Below are 18309 nucleotides of genomic sequence, written 5' to 3'. Positions count from 1 at the left end.
AAACACACAACAGTTCCATGAAATACAGTAAAATTTAGTAGTGGAAATACTGGTTTTCTTTGGAAAGTTACATTCAATGAAAACATACAGCCATCCTAGATTTTGGTCAAAATTAACAACATTGAATTCATATACCCATTTAAACATACACTTTAAAGCACTATACCTCTCCCTTAAGTAAACACCCAAAGCAACAAATAATAATAAGCATTACATCAATATCTTCTCTTTATTAAAATACATACTGTTACTCACCTAAATTATCTCTTAAGGCACTAGCTTCCTCATGGGTTTTGAAATTATAATTTGGTACCAGCTTAAGTCTCATGCGGGAATAATTTTCTACATTAGCTAATTTCCAGTGAATTTGATTCTGTTTCCTAGAAACATTCACAATGAAACAAGTAAAGTTATTTAAAATTATAAAGATTGGTTGTTTGAAGGCTGTAAGAAAGTATGAAGAATTTCATAATTGTTTAACACCATTTTCTACAATGTTCAAGGACAGAGCATTTGCCTAGCATGCACAAGGCCCTGGGTATGATTAATAGCACTACAAAAATAAAGACTTGGGTAAATTATAAGGAAAGCAGTGGAGTAGGGGATGAATAAGAACAAAGTATAATAATGCAATATATGCAAATACCATATTATACCTAATATTCTTTATAGGCTCGCTATTACTTTTGAACAAATTTAAATGTTTATATTTACTATCTGGACCACTTTGAAGAAAACTAAAATGAGCATATTTAACTACCACATATACATGATGAATCTAAGAGAGCCTAAATTATTTACCCAAGATGCCATGCAGTTTAATGGTAGAGAAATAAGATTTGGACAACTTTAAGACTTCTAGCTTGATTACTTCATTCTTTTACTGCTAAATGAAATTTCATGACTATAGTATTATTTAAGTTTTATTGCAAATAAAGATAACTGCAAATACATGAAAGACCAAAATATCAAAATTAAGGCAATAAAATTCTTAGAAGAAAAAGATATATTTTTATAACCTTGACTTAGGTACGCTTTCCTAAATACACCACCAAAAGCATGCAAGAAAAAAAAACAAGCTAGATTCATTAAAATTGATAGCTTTTGAACAACAAAGGTCACTATCAAGAAAGTGGAAAATCATCTACATATTTGAAAATCAACATCAACTCCAGCTTAATGAGGCAGAAGTACCCTATGAGGTACTGGAGTCATTTGGGTGGTGGTGGCGCACGCCTTTAATCCCAGCACTCGGGAGGCACAGGCAATCGGATCTCTGTGAGTTTGAGGTCAGCTCGTCTAAAAAGCTACACAGAGAAACCCTGTCTCAAAAAACAAAAAGAAAAAGAAAAAGAAAAGAAAAAATAACTACTAGAGTCTAATACATGTAATATCAGGGTAAAAGGAGAACTAACCACATGATAGATAACACATACATACAAACCTCAAACTTCTACTCATCCCAACCAAACCAATTCATAAAAGGCAATAAAGCTCAAAGCACTCCATAAGAACTTGAGTAGAGAAATGGCTTAAAAGTTTAAAATGTATTGCTACATTCTAAAAGACAAAATAAGCACCTACCTTTCAGCCCAAGGTCCCCTTTCACATGTAAGATAGAGTCGAATTGCCTTCCAGCGTCTAAATGTGGCCAACTGTTGATTGCTAAGTTGTTTAATCATATTATTGTACCTCAAGTTCTCTTGACGTGCTTTTCGATTAAATGGCTCTACAAAATATTCCTGAAATAAACAGCAAAAGGAACATTGAGTAATATTTACAATTTTTTAATTTGAGCAATAAAAATGGTATATGAGAAAGGAGATAACATCATGATTTTCATATTTCATTACAGTATTTGTCTTTGATGACAGTAGAATTTCAGTTAGGTTCTGACTCACAAGAAGGAAAAATAACAAACACACACACACACACTATGGCTGATAAAATAGCCATAGTGTGGCTATTTTAGAATAGTAAAAGGTATCTCCTGCTGAGCCTAACAAGCTGAGTTTGTTCCCAAGCACCCCAAGTGTGGTGGTCCATGTCTGTAACCCCAATATTAAGGAGATAGAGCCAGGAAGATCAGAAGTTTAAGGTTATACTTAGCTATATATCAAGTTTGAGCCCACTATGGGATACATAAAATTGTCTCAAAAAAAGGATTAAAATCTAAAATACCTGCTATAACTCAAGAAAAACACACTGCCAATAAATCGTAGCTGGTACCAGACTTGTAGGAAGGAAATCAATGACCTGGATAAGACTAAAACAGATCATTGCTGAGAAAACTGAGGAAGTCATAAAGCTCCATAAAAACCAAGTAAACCCATTTCCTTAAATGTCTGGTAGTAGGATGGTGCAGGAAACCATGGAGTTGGCCTGGCCTAGATGCCTGAGAGGCATGCATCATAGGGTTTTTGGGTTAGAGTTGTGGGGTACAATGTGCCTTCCAGTTCAAGAGACTGATGCACTCTTAGGCAGTGAAGTGTTCAGCCCACTTTGTTTCTCTGTATGTACCCTTAGTAGTCAAGGAAGCATGGAACTTGACAGGACAATTGGTATCAGTCATTAATCTTATGTATCCTGTACGGCTTGTGAACGTCACTGTATCCTGGCAACTACAATTATATTGATCCTGGCAATTGCCATTACATTCTGTTTCTGATAAAGGTATAAAAAGTCTGATTGCTCTCAGTAAAATTGTCACAGCTTCAGTTGTGCTGTGGCCCCTCCAACCTGGCCTGATTTCCTTGGCCTGGTAAGTAAGCATAGGTGCTTACAGGCTGGGAATGTGGTGTAGCTGGTAGCATGTTTGCCTAGGAGTTAACAAAAAGGCACTAACAGTGGCAAACCCATTCCGAATATGAAAACAGGAGGGTGCTAAGCACAAGGCCATCTTTGCAGGTACAGAAAACTAGCTCAAGTTCAGTGGGGGCAACATGAGACCCTGCTTCAAAAAATAAACATGCAAATAAGTTAGGCAAATTTGCTAGTAAAACCACTCAGGCCTTGTATTTTCTCTTTTTGAAAGTGTATGCTTTTAATTTTATTAATAGATATAAGACTATGAAGTTTATCTCTACAAATTAAAATTAGTTTTAAAACCTCTGTCTACTGAGAATTTGATGAATCTGAATAGCAACACTGCCTCTTTCATTTCTGCTGTAATTTTTCACTTCTCTTTGTCAAGCTGACTAGAAGTTACATGATTTTGCTAACATTTTGAAGAGCTCAATTTCAGATTCACTGATTTTCTCTATTCTGAATCTACTTATTTTTTTTTTAATTAGAGTGCTGGAGAGATGGCCGGGGGTAAGAGTGTTTCTTGCTCTTACAGAAGAGCCAGAATCAGTTCCAGCACCAACCCAGTGGTTCACAACTACCTGTAACTCTAGTTCCAGGGATTCAATATCCTTTTCTGACCTCTCAGGTCTCCTGCACAGACACAGGCACAAGCACATATTCAGGTACACACACACACACACACACACACACACACACACACACACACACACACACACACACACAAATAAAGATAAGTAATTTTACATTTAAAATGTTTAATTGAAATTAATTTGTGTGAGTCGGGGTGTTGCATCAAGATACCTTAGCAGTATCTACTAACAGATTTTCAACTTAATAAGATATTTTCCACAATCATAACATTTCATGTTTTACTACTGAATGGTTGGTTAATGACCAACGATTTTTATCCCAATTATGAAGTTTGTTTCCAAATTTCTGGGTGGAATTACTTTCACATAATAGTAAACACTTGTAGCCAATGTGAAAAACTCAATCTAGAAAACGTTCAATAGTTTTTACCTGAAATTTCAGCTTACTTTCTCCTCCTTCACGGTCTCTTTTATGCATATTCACCATTAAGGCTTCGTAGCAATTCTTCCAGTAAAGCGCCATGTACTCATGACCATCATAGAATGTATGTACCTCATACTGCTTCATGTAAGGTACAATCTTAGATTTAAATAAAGAAAAGAACACATAGAATTTACACACTCCACTATAAAAATGATAAGTCAGCAGAAAAGTCTTGCACAAAAAAGGATAAAACTACAAGACTGGAGAGATGACTCGACAGTCAAAAGAATGCTTGCTGAGCAATCACAGCACTGGAGTACAGGTCCCAGCACTCATCCTGCAGCAACCTGCAACCCCACCTCCAAGGGATTTCATACCCCCTTCTTATTTGTATGTGTACAGCACACACCTGCACATATATGCATGCATACATTCATGCACACACACACAAATAAATCATTAAAAATGATTTTAAAAACTTACATATTTTTCAATGTAAACTTGCCATTCATTTGAATTGCAGTATTCTTGAAAATCTTCAAAAAATGAAGCACTTCCATTGGTAAAAGGCAAAGAAGGCAGGTGCAAGTTCATGAAAAGAAGCTCATAAATTTTAGAAACCAGAGTACGGAAAAGAGGAATCAGAAAAGAATAGATTTCTGTCTGTTCCTTGATTGACCGATTTAGAATATGTTCTAGTTTCCCTAAAATAAAGCATGCTTCATCTTGATTTTCAATCACTTTGGTCTGAAGAAGGGCATTTAGCTTAGCTGATGCCACTGCACAAACCTGGAAGAAAATAGATTAGATGAAACTAAAGAGCATTAAAACAAACATTTAATACTAGCAAAAGATCTGCCTCACATGGGCAGGGTAGTGGTGGCACATGCCTTTAATCTCAGCACTCAGGAGGCAGAGGCAGGTGGATCTCTGTGAGTTTGAGGCCAGCCTGGTCTACAAAGCAAGTTCCAGGACAGGCTCCAAAGCTACACAGAGAAGTTGCTCAGAGAGGAACATCCAGTCTAGGAGACCTCAGTACCATATATATACTCAACTGATCTTTGCCTTAGAGAAAGGGATTAGCTTCATTATAATGGGCAGTCAACAAATTTGCCTTTTGTTCTACAAAGAAACATGGCTTCTATCTTCCATAGTTGTTCACTATACAAAAACTCAAAAGAATGGATATCCAGATGTGGTGGCACACACCTTTAATGCCAGTGCCTGGGAGGCACAGGTAGGCAGATCTCTACAAGTTCCAGGGCTATGTAGAGACCATATCTCAAAACAAACCAAAAACACTCCAAAACAGCCAGGAATAAATAGAAAGACCCTGTCTCAAAACAATCAAACAAACAAACAAAAAAAAAACAAATAACAAGAAAATAATAGATAACAAGAGCAGTGACTAAACAGAAACACAAGAGATTTGTGAAGAACTATCTACCAAGAATGACTATAGGGAACAGCACTATATTCCGCTGGGGAAAATGAAGTTGAAAATAGGCCCAATTGCCATTTGCATCCTTAAGCAGTATGGTGAGAATAGCAAATAACTAGACCAACTGAATCTTACCTTAAATGCATCTTAAAAAGCAATTCTCAATTATTTGAGAGAGAGAATAAATCTCAATGAAGTCATTTCCAAGTTTTATTACATGGAATCCTAACTATTTTAACACATATAGATATACAAGGGGTCTGGGTCCTTAACTAGAAATTTAATTAACCTTAAACTGCCTAGAGAAAACACATATTAAGAGCACAAGCCCAAGCAAAAGAGAACTCTCCATTACTAGTCATTTAATCTCCAGCACTGAAGATGAAAGAGCTAATAAGGGTTTGAGGAGAAGGAATGAGAACACAACCATCAGATTAGAGCTTTTTTGCAAAAGGCCAACCTCATGTTAAAATTTTAACCTCTCCATACTCTTAGCAACATTATGTCTAGTTTAGGAAAAGAGCTAATATTCTGCCTCATCCTAATCCTCTGTATCAAATAACAAAATTGAATATTAAAAGAATGCAGGGTTAGGGAGATGGCTCAGTATGCAAGTATGATGACCCAGAAGCTCACAGATCAGCTAGCCTGGTGTACAAAGCAGTAAACAATAAAAAAAGGTCCTACTCCAAATAAAGGTACCTGTTGAGGACCAACACCCAAGGTTGTCCTCTGACCTCCATAGGATGCTGAGCCACAAATGTGCATTCTTTCTCCCTCCCTCTCTCCCTCTCTCTCTCTCTATCTTTCCCAATCTCTCTCACACATACACAAATATAAACAAACAGAAGTAAATAGATATCAAATATCTTTCATGAATAAAAGTAATCAATGAAGATAGAAAAAAATGATTGACCAAATTTCAAAGGAATTGTCTAACCTTCTACAATAGGAATACTATTCTATTGTGAATATATTTTATCTTTAGTTCTAAAATTTAGCAAAAACAATTAGCATGTACATAACTGGTGTTTGGTAAGTGAACAAATATATACTAGAGTGTAAAATTTTTGGATTAGTAAAACAGGAAAAGAGTTCAAAGGAAAATAATCATAAATCATTTTCTCTAAAAATATACTTCCTAAATTTCACATACACAAATATCCCTGCAGGCTATGTAGCAGCTAGCAAACCATACTGAATGTAAATGACCTGTGAGTAAACCCTACAAAGGAAGCATCAAACTCAGTGTCCTGGATCTGAGAATAACTAAAAGCTACTTCATACACTCCTTTCTGATTTTCCAAAATTGAAATTTCAAGTGATCTAATATTTTTTGGGACACAAAAGACACTGCAAAGAGGGTCTGAGAGATGTTCAACAAAGAAAGGTGTGTGCCACAAAGCCGTATGACCTGAGTTTGATCCCAAAACCCATGTGGTGGGTTGAGAGAACTGACTCACACAAGTAGTCTCTGACCTCCATGGAGCATGTGTGCACAATGCAGGCATATAAGATAAATAATATAATTAAAAACTTCTGAAAAGGCATTATTATCTTGTTATATATCAGTAACTAAGATATGTAAGAAGACAAAAATAGCATGAAAAGAAATGACACACCTGCAAACTGCCTCTTCCAATGAATTCTAGAAGCAACTGGAGCTGTATTTGAGAGAGTTTTACCCATACTGGAGTCTCAGAATACCATACTGACAGACAGTCGAGGAGCTGCGTGGTATCTTCTAAAAGCTATCACAAAAGAAAAATTGAGAAATAAAAACAGCCACTTTTAAAGTGTACCGATTTTTCTTAAACACTCTGTAAATATTAAATATTGCAACAGCAGTTCAATATGCAGTTACCAAAAACAAAAAAACAAAAATAACATTGTAAGAACTAACAAAATCTGTGTTTACTACATTTGATTAAACATTAATGCTCCAAAAAGAAAAGGTGCAAAATTTATCTTTAAATAATCCTGAACTACATAAAATGTTTATCTATTTATATTTTGTTTCATTTGTAACAGTACATCACACGGTAGCTCAAGCTAATCCTGAACTATGTAGCCCATACTAGACTAAAATTGTGACAATCCTTCCACATCACCCTCTTAAATGCTAAAATCACAGGCTTTAGCCACTACACTTTGCCTTAGAATGAAATTTCAAAACATCATTACTAACCTTCTCAGTCCATACGTTTGAATTAACCAGTCCTTCTGACTGCAAAAAGTCCTGTATGATCAGCATGAGTCGGAAGGCATTTTCAGCAGTTACAGGACTACTCTTTGCATCTCTGTTTTCTGTGACTGCCCATTCTAACATCTTCTGTAGCAAACTAAGTGTAAAATAAAGTCCTCTTAAAACTATTATAGGGCTTAGGAGGGAAAACCATAAAATCAGTTACTTATCAGCAGCATTTTAACTCCAAAGCTATACTCTCACCAGAGGGTTGTCACTAAGATTGTAGATGTAGGACTTCTGGGTAAAATGGCAGGCTGCTGCTGTATGATACAGCATGAAAAAGAAAAAGTTAGAATAACAGACTAAACACACTGTATTCTAAAGAAAGAAACAGAAGAAAATTAGAAATCAACAGAGGTAGTGAAAGGATACTTGGGAAATGTAGAGGAAAAGAGCAAAACTCCAGGCTCTAAGACCTCTGCAAGGGGAGGGGAGGCAGAGCTGCCTTCCAAAGCTAAGCCAGAAAGATGGACCATCCTATCCTGAACACAAGCCCATTGCTTCCACAATCCTCAAATAGAGTCACAAGCTCTGGTGTCTAGTGGATGAATCAGCAGTGAAGATAAATGCCTCCCCGATACTCAGTATGACTTACAGGGCAGTGAGCAGACATCACTTGAGAATCTATTGTTAAAAACTGAACTGAGTTACCAACACTTAGGAGGCAGAAGCAGGTGGCAGATCTCTGTGAGTTGGAGGCCAGCCTGGTCTACAGTGCTCCAAAGCTACACAGGAAACCCTGTCTCACCACTCACCCCACCCCACCCCCACAAAAAAAAAAAAAAAAAAACCTCACCACCAGCAAAGGCAAGAGGATCTCTGTAAGCTCTCAGCCAGCCAGCACTACACAGAAAGGCCCTGTCGGGGTGGGAGTAGAAGGACAAAAACAAAAATAATAAAATAATAAAATCCTGAGCTACCATGAGGACCTGAGAAAAAAAAGAACTATAGGATAAAAAGCTTTAATTCAGCCTCAAGGTAAAAGATGGCTTAGTGAGAAACTGTGGAGACAGGAGCATCAGACACCAAGCTTAAAAATTCAGTCATCAGGAGGGTCAGGTCAGGCAGGAGTAGAGAGAAAAAGATACTTCTATCCAGAGGCTGGAAGTGGATCTCATCAACTGAGAATACTGAACCTCAATTCAGCATAAAAACCAACCTCTGGCCAGGCAGTGGTGGTGCATGTTTTTAACCCCAGCACTTGGGAGGCAGAGGCAAGTGGATTTCAGTAAGTTTGAGGCCAGAGTGCATGATCTACAAAGCTAGTTTCAGGACATCCAGGACTTTTACACAGAGAAACCCTGTCTTGGAAAAACTGTAAGAAACAAACAAAAAAATCAACCTCTGAAGACAATTACCTCCCATTCATGGAGCAGTATACTTGATATCCTCAACTACAACCCTCCAGGAGGTGAAGAATCAACAGGTCTTGAAAGCATTAATTAAAAGAGGTCATAAGTTGGCTCAGATCTGTGTGTTGTGGTCGCCTGCCTCTGCCTCCTCAGTCCCGGGAATAAAGGCATGTGCCACCCTGCCCAGCTCTACTAAATACTTTTAACAAAGTAACAATGTACAAAATCACCATTAAAAGTACCCAATTTGCAGAGAAAAAAAGCAGGGCTGGGTAGGATGGGGGAGAATCTCATCTCATTTAGAATAGCTTAAAACAAACATACAAGCAACCCTAACAAAGAAAGTAAATGACTTCTACAACAGAAACCTTAAAACTCTAATAAAATAAAATACAACACTAGAAAATGGAAAGACCTCCCATACTCATGAATTAGAAGAATTAATACTGTGACAATGGCTAAATTACCTCCAGATTCAGTGTCATTCCCATCAAAATCTCATGACAACTTTCATATACCTAAGGAAAAGAAATCCCTAAAATTCATGTAGCACATATTCTAACAGGACAAAAGACCTCAAACAGCCCAAGCACAAAGAACAACATGGTATCATACCAGATCTCACATATATATTATAGAGCGATAGACTCAAAGATTATGTTACCAGCACAAAAACAGATTTGTAGAACAATAAAATAAAGGATGAGGAAATAAAGGTACACAGCTAGAGTCACATTATTTTCTACAAAAAATATAAAACATTTTGGAGAATATCTTTATCAAATAGTGCTAGGAAATTAGATTTTGGCATGTTGAAGAATAAAATTATACAGATCCACATCTCGTCTGTTACATAAAAATCAATTCAAAAGGGGTCAAAGGACTTAATTTAAGATCTGATAGTTGAAAGTCCCTACAGGAATATACAAGATATAGGTAAGAACTTCTTATAGAGACTCCAACAGCACAAGAAATAATTCCAAGAATTGACAAATGGAAGAACATGACATTAAAAAGCTTTTGAAAAACAAAAGGAAAAATCGCCACAATGAAGAGAAAGCCTATGTAATGATACAAACAAAATTCCTTGCCAACTAGACATCACAGGATTAGCATCTCAAATCTATAAGGACCATAAAAATTAAACCCATCTCCTCAAAACCTATCCAATCAAAAAAATGATTTAATGAACTGATAGTTCTCAAAAGAATACAATCAGTAAATGCTGGAAAAGTGTTCAATATCCTTAAACATCAGGGAGACACAAAGCAAAATGGCTTTTAGATTCAATCTCACCTTAGAGTCAGAATGACTATCAAGAGAACAAATGACAAGAAATGGTGGTGAGGATGTAGGGAAAGAGGAAGCTTCCCACACTGCTGGTGAGAATGTAAACTTCTACTGCAAATAGGGAAAGCAATATGGAGGTTTCTCAAAAACTAAAAATAGAACAGTCATATGATCCATATGTACCATTCTTGAAATCACTTAACTTCAAATATGTCTAAATCTCCTGACACCGGAATTTGTTTTATACTTCTTTCTACATTCTACTAGAATGGTAAATCCTAGGAAGAAAATAAACTAGATAGGTTCTTTCCCCTCTCTACCTCTACTGTATACTGAATTAAATGTTCAGTATTTAATTTTAGACTCCCACTCAGTTGGGGTGGGGACTGAAAAAGAGCACTAACTGAATGCTTACATTAGTTTTACTTCATCTGATGGTCGAAGTAGCTCACTTGATATTCCTGGTTTAGTTAAGGCTGAAAACACTTGTCCTCGTTCAATCCAAGTGTCTTCATCAGACTTTTCTAGTCCTTTACTCATGACATAATTCAAAATATTTGTAAGCAACTGTAGAAGTTCCTCTTCACATCCCTATAAAAACATTAACACTAAATTATTAAAGTTAGGAAATGATAGAAAGCATAACACAGAACCATCTACATATACTTACTATTTATATACAATATTTTTAACATCTTAAAAGTTGTTTTATTATTTTTAACTATGTGTAGGTATATATATCTGCATGTGGGTATGTGCACATGAGTGCAGGTGCCAAAGGAAGCAAAGCTGTCAGATCCCTTGGACCTAGAGTTACATACAGTTGTGAGCTGCCTAATGAAGGTTCTGAAAATGAACTCAGGTTCTCTGGAAGAGCAGCAAGTACTCTCAACTACTGAACCACTGAACCATCTCTCCTGCCACTGGTTTTTTTTTTTTTTTTTTTTTTTCATTTTTTGAGACAGGGTTTCTTTGTGTAGTTTTTGGAGCCTATCCTGGCACTCACTCTGGAGAGCAGGCTGGCCTCGAACTCACAGAGATCTGCCTGCTTCTGCCTCTGCCTCTGCCTCTGCCTCACTAGTGCTGGGATTAAAGGCATGTGCCACCAATGCCCGGCTCTCCTTCCACTTTTTAAACATGTCTTTATTGACTGAAGACACAAAATGTGAAAGATGCAGGCTGTGTTCTCAAAACAGAATGGGGAGCTGGCGAGATGGCTCAGTGGCTAAGAGCACTTACTACTCTTCCAAAAGACCTAGGGGTTCAATTCCCAGAACCCAAATGATGGCTCACAACCATTCATAAAGAGTTCCAGGATACCCAATACCCATTTGTGAGTATTAGGGACCTATATGGTACACATACATACATACATACATACATACATACATACATGCAAAACATTCATACACACAAAGTAAAATAACCTGTGTGAGCCAGTATGCTCATTCCCTATTACCACACATACACACACACACACACACACACACACACACACAAACACACACACACCAAAAGAAAACAAAAAAAGCAAGATATTTACACGTGATTAATGACAATCACCCTTTTAAATTTTAGATCATGAGACTTAGAATATAAACAGAAAGCATTAGTAACACCTTACATACTACAAAGGACGAGAAGCATATAACTAGAATATTAAAACTTATTTTGGAATGATAGGCAAATTTACCTCTTGGCTTTCAAGGAAGTCATCACTAAAGTCCATTTCATTTGTGATACTTCTTTCTTTGTCAGACCGCATAGAAAATGACTTAATAGACTCTACTGGGGATGGTGTGCTAGGTGAGCTGTCCGGCATCTGACTTCCGCTCTCACTCAGTTCACATGAGTCAGTTCCACTGAGATCTAAACTCAGATGGGAAGTGTTACTATGCCAGAATTCTTCTTGATTCTCTGACTTGAAAGATAATTCTCCTTCAGAGCCATCTTCTTGAAATAATGGTGTGTTTGAGTTCAGAGACTGACTATCTTCCAAACTCCAATGATCTGAAGAAACATCAGCTAATGTCATTTTTTCATCATCTAGCTTTTCAGTTGACACATTTTTATTTTCTTTTACTGACACAGCCTTTCCATGTTTATGAAGAGAATTTACATTTTCAAAGTTTTCTTTTAAGAAAAGTTTAACAAAGGTGTCTTGCCAACCCACTTGTTGTGATATTTGGTATGCTGCATCTGGCTGGGACTGCAAAATCTGCAATATCTGCAAAGAGAACACAAAAACAAAAGTTACAAAAAAAGAATACAAAATCATTCAAAAGGTATACAATATTTTTATGAAAAGGTCTCTTTACAATTATTTTAATAACAAAGTAATTTAATGAGAAACAATAAAAGGATACATTTTCAAATTATGTTCTGTGTGTGTGGTGCATGTGGATGTGTTTGTGTGCAGAGGCATATGCTATACATGAAGGCCAGAGAAGGATATTGAGTGTTTTATTATATCATTCTCTACCTCATTCCTTTGAAGCAAGGCCTCTGACTGAACCTGGAGCTAGGGTAATGGCAACAAGCTTCAGTTACCTTCTGTCTATAGCTCAAAAAATGCTGGGGTTACAGGCACAAATGACCACACACAACTGTTTACATGGGTTTGGGGATTTGAATTAAGTTCTTCATGCTTGTGCAAGTACTGTTACCCACTGATCCATCTTGTCAGCCCAGGATTATGTTCTTACGAGACTATAAAATATCTGAAGCTATTTGATACTGTGGTTCTACTTACTGTGATAATACTCTTGCACAGAATAAAGACTTACTAAAATATGTGCTAAAGAACACAAAAACTGCTGAGCATTGGTAGCACACCCCTTTAATCCTAGCACTCAGGAGGCAGAGGCAGGTGGATCTCTGTGAGTTCGAGGCCAGCCTGGTCTCCAGTTCGAGGCCTGTCCTGGCACTCTATGTAGCCTGTCCAAAGCTACATAGAGAAACCCTGTCTCGAAAAACCAGGAAAAAAAAAAAAAAACAACACAAAAACTAAAATGATTCTTCAAAAACCATGTTAAAGTTATTAATTTGGCCAGGTGGTGGTGGTGCACGCCTTTAATTCCAGCACTTGGGAGGCAGAGGCAGACAGATCTCTGTGAGTTCGAGACCAGCCTGGTCTACAAGAGCTAGTTCCAGGACAGCCTCCAAAGCCACAGAGAAACCCTGTCTCCAAAACCAAAAAAAAAAAAAAAAAAAGTTATTAATTTGTTGAAATAAAGTACTAATAAGATGACAGTATACAAAAATTTAATAAAGTGATCATTCTCTCTATCAAATAAGTTTTCATGAGCTTATTACATTTGTTAAACAAGAATTATTGAGTAAAATGTGTTAGAGATGAGCATGGATAACAGAGGTAGGGCATGCAAGACACTTTTATAAAACCTGAATACTCTAAGGATAATGCTTTCTACTTCAATTTTTTCCAGTTAAGTTAATGAGTGCTTCTGCAAGAATAAATAAAATCACTTTAATTTCAAAAAATTAATCTCAGTAAGATGTATGCTGTTATTTAGCTTAAGTAAATTAAAGAATTAATGGTCACACAAAAATATTTAAGATTTCTTTTTAAATGAGTTCCTTCTTTGAAATAAAAATAAGTTCTTAGAAACAGTCAGAAATTTGGATAAGTTCTTAATCACAAAGCAAGTAAGTTTTTATGTATTTGAATATATTGTTGCATCTTTTCAAACAAAAAAATCCAACTCTGACAAGTAGCAAATGAGTAATGCTGGTAAGGAATTCAATATTAATAGATACTAATGACTGACAGTGGCATGAAGATTTTTCTTTGTTAATGTTATCTGTTATGGTGCTATACCATTCTTCCAGTGATGCAAAACTCCAATTTATTTCCTTCTAGATCAGCCTTTGCTTCAGAAAGAATTTTTCAGTTTTATAACTATCAACTTTTCATGACTATGAGAAAAGTCTACTTAAAATGAATGATAGCTATTTCTATTTACACACACAAAGGCATCAATTTATAAGGACCTGTTTCAAATAAATAGGATTCAGTGTCAAGGCAAAGTTAATATGTGAAAATGTAAACATGTATGCTACCTTCAAGGATAATATGCAAAATATGTCAAAATGTGAAATGTGAATCAACAAACTTTGATGCAGCAACTGCATCATGCAAAATTCTTCATGCAGAATACTCTAGAGATGTGTTACCACAAATAGGTAAGGATATACATAAGAAAATGTTAATAAAAAACATGGAAAAATAAGAAACTTAAATGTCTATCAATAAGGAATCATTAATACTCTACAGAGTAAATAGAATGAAAATAGAATGAAATAGAATGAAAAGCTACACAGCTAGATGTGGTGAGATAGCTCAGTGGGTAGTGTGGTCAAGGGTTACCAGTACAGGAGAGAAAGTTCCATGATCAAATGAAGCACAAAGCCTAATCAATTCTTCCAAAGATTAAATGTATACTGAAGACAAATCACAGTAACTTTTATAAACAAATTGTGGGAAACTACTTCCACAAAGCTGAAAAGATTCAGAAACTTTTAAGGGTATATCCAACATGAGGTACATGAGCTGCATGCATATGAGGATAGTTATGAATGATCTACATTTATAGATAACAACATCATGTCATAACATAAAAAGGTTAGACACAAGGGGCCAGAAAGATGGCTCAGTTGGAAAAAGGCACTTGATGCCAGGCCTGAAGACATGGGTTTGATCCCTGGGATCCACACAATAGAAGATGAGAACCAACTCTCCAAGTTGTCCTCTAATCTCCACTTTCTCACTGGAGCATGAATATACTAACACTTAAACACACACAAGCATATACACACAAAACAAATAAAATGGAATGAAAATTTAAAAATAAATTTAGGGGAAAGGGACAGATCTCCTGAGCAAATTGGGAGCATGGGGGGAGGGGAGAGGGAGCTAGGAGAATGAGATGGGAGAAGAGGAGGGGTGAGGAGGACATGAGGGAGCAGGAAGGTTGAGTGGGGGGGAGGAAGAATAGAGGAGAGCAAGATAAGAGATACCATAATAGAGGGAGACACTATAGGTTTAAAGAGAAATCAGGCACTAGGGAAATGTCTGGAGATCTACAAGGATGACACCAACTAACAATCTAAGCAATAGTTGAGAGGCTACCTTAAATGCCCTCCCCCTGATAATGAGATTGATGACTGACTTATATGTCACCTGATAGCCCTCATCTAGCAGCTGATGGAAGCAGAAGCAGATACCCACAACTAATCACTGAACTGAACTGGAATCCAGTTGCAGAGAAGGAGGAGTGATGAGCAAAGGGGTCCAGAGCAGGCTGGTGAAACCCACAGAAACAGCTGACCTGAACAAGGGGGAACTCTTGGTCCCCAGACTGATAGCTGGGAAACCAGCATGGGACTGATCCAGACCCCATGAATGTGGCTGTCAGTGAGGAGAACTCAGAAATCATGGGACCTTCTGTAGTACATCAGGACTTATCCCTAGCAAAGGTGTGGACTTTGGGAGCCCATTCCACATAGAGGGATACTCCCTGAGCCAAGACACATGGGGGTTGGCCTAGGTCCTATCCCAAAGGATAGGACAGACTTTAAAGACCCCCCCCATGGAAGGCCTCACCCTCCCTAGGAAGCAGAAAGGGTATGGGAAAGGTAGGGTTTTAGTTGAGGAGGTGGTAGGGGAGGAGGGGAGGGAGAAGGGACTGGGATTGACATGTAAAACAATCTTGTTTCTAATTCAAATAAAAAATGGAAAAAACAAACAAACAAAATTTAGAAAGTCAGACCTTTGAAATATGGTATATTCATTAGGAATGGCCAGGACCAGACACAGATATAGTGGTGGATGCCTGAATATCACCAGCCACTAGGGAAACTGCAGCAGAAGGTCACAACCTCAAGATGTGTCTGAGAAACTTAGCAAGATTGTGTCTCAAAAGTGAAAAAAAATTAAAAGGAACTTGGGGTGTAGTGCTTACCACAAAGAAAGGAAGGAGGACAGGGGGCAGAAGATTGGGGGTGAGAATAGTAAGGGAAGAAAATGATGATCAGGGGGAAGGAGAATGGTAAGGGAGGAAGAAGGAAGATGGGGAGGATGGTAAGGGAGGAAGAAGGAAGATGGGGGAGGAGGATGGTAAGGGAGGAAGAAGGAAGATGGGGGAGGAGGATGGTAAGGGAGGAAGAAGGAAGATGGGGAGGAGGATGGTAAGGGAGGAAGATGGGGGAGGATGGTAAGGGAGGAAGAAGGAAGATGGGGAGGATGGTAAGGGAGGAAGAAGGAAGATGGGGAGGAGGATGGTAAGGGAGGAAGAAGGAAGATGGGGAGGAGGATGGTAAGGGAGGAAGAAGGAAGATGGGGAGGATGGTAAGGGAGGAAGAAGGAAGATGGGGAGGAGGATGGTAAGGGAGGAAGAAGGAAGATGGGGGAGGATGGTAAGGGAGGAAGAAGGAAGATGGAGGAGGATGGTAAGGGAGGAAGAAGGAAGATGGGGAGGAGGATGGTAAGGGAGGAAGAAGGAAGATGGGGAGGATGGTAAGGGAGGAAGAAGGAAGATGGGGAGGAGGATGGTAAGGGAGGAAGAAGGAAGATGGGGAGGAGGATGGTAAGGGAGGAAGAAGGAAGATGGGGGAGGAGGATGGTAAGGGAGGAAGAAGGAAGATGGGGGAGGATGGTAAGGGAGGAAGAAGGAAGATGGGGAGGATGGTAAGGGAGGAAGAAGGAAGATGGGGGAGGAGGATGGTAAGGGAGGAAGAAGGAAGATGGGGAGGAGGATGGTAAGGGAGGAAGAAGGAAGATGGGGAGGAGGATGGTAAGGGAGGAAGAAGGAAGATGGGGAGGAGGATGGTAAGGGAGGAAGAAGGAAGATGGGGAGGATGGTAAGGGAGGAAGAAGGAAGATGGGGAGGAGGATGGTAAGGGAGGAAGAAGGAAGGGCACAAGCACTGCAGGTTCTGATAGAGGCATTTTCTGGGAATAAAATTGTGACTGGAAAGGAAGTATTTACAGAAGAGAAAGTAAAGCTAACTCTTGGCATACTGGAACCGGGGAGTGATGACTCACACCTTTAATCCCAGCACTCAGGAGGCAGACACAGGAGGATGTGATTTGAGGCCAACCTGATCTACATAGGGAGTTCCATGACAGCCAGGGCTACACAGAGAAATCCAGTCTCAGGAAAAAAAAAAAACAAAAAATGACATACTGATTCCTTATAATTTCATGAAGTTAATTTTTTTCTAAGAGGAACATTTTATTATTTATTTAATATGTGTGTGTTTATTTAAGGCAGTCTTGTATTATACAGGCAGCTTCCAGCATATGATCCTTTTGCCTGGGCCTCCCCACGTGATATGACAAAATATATGCACCACCACGTCCAGTTTAAACTGCTTACAAAATAATTTCTATTATGAAGCAATCAAACATAAAACTTGTACCTGTTGCAAACTACTCAATGAAAAATATAGTCACAGTAAATAACATTATTGTAAAAAGACATCTTAAAAGTTTACTAACCTTTCCACAGAGGGCCACTCTGACATTTACATGTGTTCGGTGAGAGATATATACTACAGATAACAGATCTTTGAAATTAATAACAGGATCTATGATTTAAAAAAAGTTAAAATTTTAAGTTTCATGGATATCCAAAGAAAGAACAATATTACTTGTATAAATGCTTAAGTAATTATTCACTTTCCATTGAGAACTACAGCTATGTTCAAATTTTCCCCCAAAACTTCAGAGTGATAATACTCAAATTAAGCATAAATAACTTCTCTTTCTTTGACTGCCTAAGTATATTGTCTCCACCACAGGGATACAGTGCTATTATCTATTTTTATACAAATTTAGTATTATCAACAAGACTTGATAAACTACTTAGTAAGCCACTCAAGATAAAGACCCTCATTTTCAGACCCAAGCCAGGCATCTGCCATAAATTCCACCTCGTTGCTAAGTACAGAAAAAAAAATTACAAAAAATTAGAAGGAAAATATGTCTCAAATTAGTTTTCTTCTTACCTTTAAGAACGTAAATACTGGGCTGGGAGGTGGTGGTGCACACCTTTAATCCCAGTACTTGGGAGGCAGAGGCAGGTGGATCTCTGTGAGTTCGAGACCAGCCTGGTCTACAAGAGCTAGTTCCAGGAC

The 18309-nt window shown here is 37.8% G+C and overlaps 1 protein-coding gene across 3 annotated transcripts in view; it reads right to left on the bottom strand.

The window, feature by feature from the left end:
- The window catches only part of Nbeal1 (neurobeachin like 1), a 151973-nt gene that overhangs the window by 51277 nt on the left and 82387 nt on the right, over positions 1–18309 (bottom strand). For all 3 annotated transcript variants that reach the window (XM_027397011.2, XM_027397012.2, XM_027397013.2), the window contains 9 exons: positions 17672–17760; positions 11847–12380; positions 10569–10744; positions 7452–7605; positions 6886–7014; positions 4306–4611; positions 3829–3978; positions 1585–1742; positions 256–380 (listed from right to left, as the gene is read on the bottom strand). In XM_027397011.2, coding sequence (XP_027252812.1) covers positions 256–380; positions 1585–1742; positions 3829–3978; positions 4306–4611; positions 6886–7014; positions 7452–7605; positions 10569–10744; positions 11847–12380; positions 17672–17760 — 1821 coding nt within the window. The remainder of the gene's footprint in view (positions 1–255; positions 381–1584; positions 1743–3828; positions 3979–4305; positions 4612–6885; positions 7015–7451; positions 7606–10568; positions 10745–11846; positions 12381–17671; positions 17761–18309) is intronic.

The sequence above is a fragment of the Cricetulus griseus genome, chromosome 2 (genome assembly GCF_003668045.3).
Source record: "Cricetulus griseus strain 17A/GY chromosome 2, alternate assembly CriGri-PICRH-1.0, whole genome shotgun sequence".
Classification (NCBI taxonomy): domain Eukaryota; kingdom Metazoa; phylum Chordata; class Mammalia; order Rodentia; family Cricetidae; genus Cricetulus; species Cricetulus griseus.
This window is presented reverse-complemented; position numbering and strand designations above follow the sequence as displayed.